The sequence below is a fragment of the Etheostoma spectabile genome, chromosome 7 (genome assembly GCF_008692095.1).
Source record: "Etheostoma spectabile isolate EspeVRDwgs_2016 chromosome 7, UIUC_Espe_1.0, whole genome shotgun sequence".
Lineage (NCBI taxonomy): Eukaryota > Metazoa > Chordata > Actinopteri > Perciformes > Percidae > Etheostoma > Etheostoma spectabile.
This window is the reverse complement of record NC_045739.1, coordinates 21,357,731-21,360,953: the sequence shown is the minus strand read 5'-3', so window position 1 is coordinate 21,360,953 and position 3,223 is coordinate 21,357,731. Positions and strand designations below refer to the sequence as shown.

General features: G+C 42.1%; 1 protein-coding gene across 7 annotated transcripts in view; it reads left to right on the top strand.

Annotated features, from left to right (window-relative positions):
* Positions 1 to 3,223, top strand: part of usp19 (ubiquitin specific peptidase 19) — a 26,612-nt gene that overhangs the window by 18,758 nt on the left and 4,631 nt on the right. For all 7 annotated transcript variants that reach the window (XM_032519774.1, XM_032519776.1, XM_032519771.1 and 4 more), the window contains 4 exons: positions 113 to 329; positions 983 to 1,135; positions 1,325 to 1,491; positions 1,653 to 1,828. In XM_032519774.1, coding sequence (XP_032375665.1) covers positions 113 to 329; positions 983 to 1,135; positions 1,325 to 1,491; positions 1,653 to 1,828 — 713 coding nt within the window. The remainder of the gene's footprint in view (positions 1 to 112; positions 330 to 982; positions 1,136 to 1,324; positions 1,492 to 1,652; positions 1,829 to 3,223) is intronic.

Here is a 3,223-nt window from a genome sequence, read left to right as displayed (position 1 = left end):
GTATGTATGTATGTATATATATATATATGTGTACGTTTTTTTGCTGTATGTACTGTTACTTAAGATTGTAAAGTCCAACACTTGCACTGTTTCTCTCTCTCTCGCTCTGCAGAGGACCTTCTGGCGGACCTCCCTGAAGACGCAACCCTGGAGCTGGTGTGGAAAAACAACGAGCGTCTGAAGGAGTATGTCCTGGTGAGCTCTAAGGAGCTGGAGTACGATGAGGACCCCGGCTCTCTGAGTGAGACAGCCAGAGCGGGACACTTCACCCTGGAGCAGTGCCTTAACCTCTTCACAAAGCCAGAGGTGCTGGCACCAGAGGAGGCATGGTAGGGATCTTTATTTTGTGATTACAATCTAAAATAATACAACATTGTCTTTATCATTGTGGTTTCTTTCTTGTTTCCCATCCAAGGTTGAATTCACAGCACATGGAGTATTTTCTCATTCCAGTTCCAATAATAAATCATTCTCGACTACCGCAGTGATTTTGTAGGGGAGTGCATCTACAAAGATAAAAATGAAAAAGGATCTTTTCTAATGTGAACCATAAGCGCTGTGACTACTCTTCTGAAGTGATTTTGGAGAGGGAAACTAGGTAGAAATACGCTGGTTGACTAGAATGACATCATTGTATTCATATAATACTATCAATCCAGACTGAAGTGTATGACAATGGCTGCATGTTGTTTCCTCTAAATTGCAGGTTGTGGTTGACTAGCGGGGCTAGCTTTTATGATAAATTGATCAGACCTGTATGTCACGGGCACTAGCAACATAATCTGTGTATCCAAGGACCATTAAATCAGTGTAAATTACATTAGATCAGACTCAGACTTCTATTGTAGATTAGCGTTACGTTTCCAGCGTTAGGGCTTTGCACCGTAACGTTGGTTGGGACGGACGGACCCCTTGTTTCTGTAGGCTAACTATATTATCTTTAGCCTATGGTCGTTACTTATCCACACTGTCTGTTTTTAAGGTACTGTCCAAAGTGCCAACAGCACCGAGAGGCCTCCAAGCAACTGCTGCTGTGGCGTCTGCCCAACGTTTTGATTATTCAGCTGAAACGCTTCTCCTTCCGGAGCTTCATCTGGAGGGATAAGATCAATGACATGGTTGACTTTCCTGTCAGGTAAACTCACAGTATAGAGCTGAATTTCCACCACATATCACACTGCAGCACACCACTTATTTTGATTTGCTTTAATGTTAAAAGATAAATTATAACAAGCAAAAAAAATGTTTTTTGACGTTTAAACGCAGCACTATGTTACCACATTTTCACTTTTAATAATCCTCTCCTAATAATCCTCTCCTCTAGGAATCTGGATCTAAGTAAGTTCTGTATTGGCCAGAAGGATGAGATGCAACAACCCCCCATCTACGATTTATATGCAGTCATCAACCACTATGGAGGGATGATAGGAGGCCACTACACGGCGTACGCTCGCCTGCCAAGTGACAAGAACAGTCAGCGCAGTGATGTTGGTGAGTGGGCAGTCAATGAGCTTTATTCCCATCTTTATATAACTGTTAGTAGGTCTTACCAGTTTTCCATTCTCCCTATTTTGTCTTGTTGGTGTCTACCACCCTGTTGTCAAACTTGCTTCCCTTACCCTCCTGCTCTACCCATCCATACTGTCCCGCAGGCTGGCGTCTGTTTGATGACAGTACCGTGACGATGGTGGAGGAGAGTCAGGTGGTGACGCGCTACGCCTACGTCCTGTTCTACCGACGACGGAACTCACCCGTGGAGAGGCCCCCACGCTTCCTCAGGCCTGTAGGAGCAGAGTCGCCCTCTGCCACAGGAGCTACTGCGAGCCAGGTGAGGGCGCCAGAACACTAAGAGACGGAGGATCACGCCTATAGAAGGGGTTTTCACACGCGGTAGCCAAGGTTAAGCTTTTATCAAAGGTTTTAATATCCTTTGGGTAATTCACATTTTACACCATATTTGTGTTAGCCTTTAAGTTGACCTGATATTTACTTTAATTTTCAGAATATTACCCTGTACATACATCTTGTTCTGCATGTAACTTTTCTGGTGACCTGAATCCAATAAAAGCAACACTAACTCTTTCAAATGCTAATGTCAGTAAGTGTGGCAGTGTAGTACAGGGTTAAATGGAGGGTGTATAAATGGATTAGCTTGGGGTGAAGAGTTTTGGGGAAATACCCTAACTGCATAGTTAAAGCAATGCAAGTACTGCCCATCTGTAAAAAGGGAATTAAAATAGTTTGCAGATGCATGCCATTACAATGAGGCTGTCGCATGTGTTTATTCTACATGATATAGAATCAGATTGTGCCTGCTAACTTGAAACCTTATTCACAACTTCCAACTTTCCCAGGAATTGTGCGTTGTCATCAGATGACTTATATATTTGAATGCAACAAAAACTCCAAAGTGTTTAAATTCACCTTCCATGGCTATTGGGAAATTGAATAATGTGTCAGCCACTAATCATGTATTAGCAGTATTTGGCAGGTTTCTTTTTAAATAGTCTTGAACAGAGCTCTTGCCGACAGGTGCCTTATAACTATATAATGGAAAAGATCCTTCCATTCATTTACTGTAGATTCAGTGAAGTGCACTGCTTTAATGTATTAGAATGTACAGATTTCTGTTCAGGTGATGAGGTTGAGAGGGAGAGCTGTGAATGTTCTTCAATATTTGCACATTTAAGTCACATTTTATTCAGTTCACTTGGGTTCAATTACAGAGCATGATTTCTTTCACTCTTGGGTGTCTCCACTGTCTCGCTTCTGCCTCTCTGAAGATGCACGTTAATTTCTGTATCCAGATGAGATCTACCTCTCTACAGAAATTAAACAAATGCAGTGTTCTGTTTATATTGTTTGTTTTTATCACACAGGTTGTCAGGTGTAACCTCAGTGTTTTCCACACATAGACTAATTTGTGGCGGCGCGCCACGCAATCAACAACGCCCGCCACACATTGCGTTTATTTATTTTTTACACTGTTTAAAACACACATTCGTTCAGCTGCATTTCCTTTCCCTGCTCTCTTCCATCTCTCTGCGGCTCTTCACATACGCAGCCCCACCCCTCCGTGCAGCGTCTGTCTCCATAAAAGCTCTTAATTGATCTTTTTGTAGATTTTTTTTTTTTTTCTTTGTCCCCCAAAGATAGGCTACTTAATAATTATAAGGTAAAATAATGGTTGCATAATCATGTCAAACATGAGTGTATGATGTCG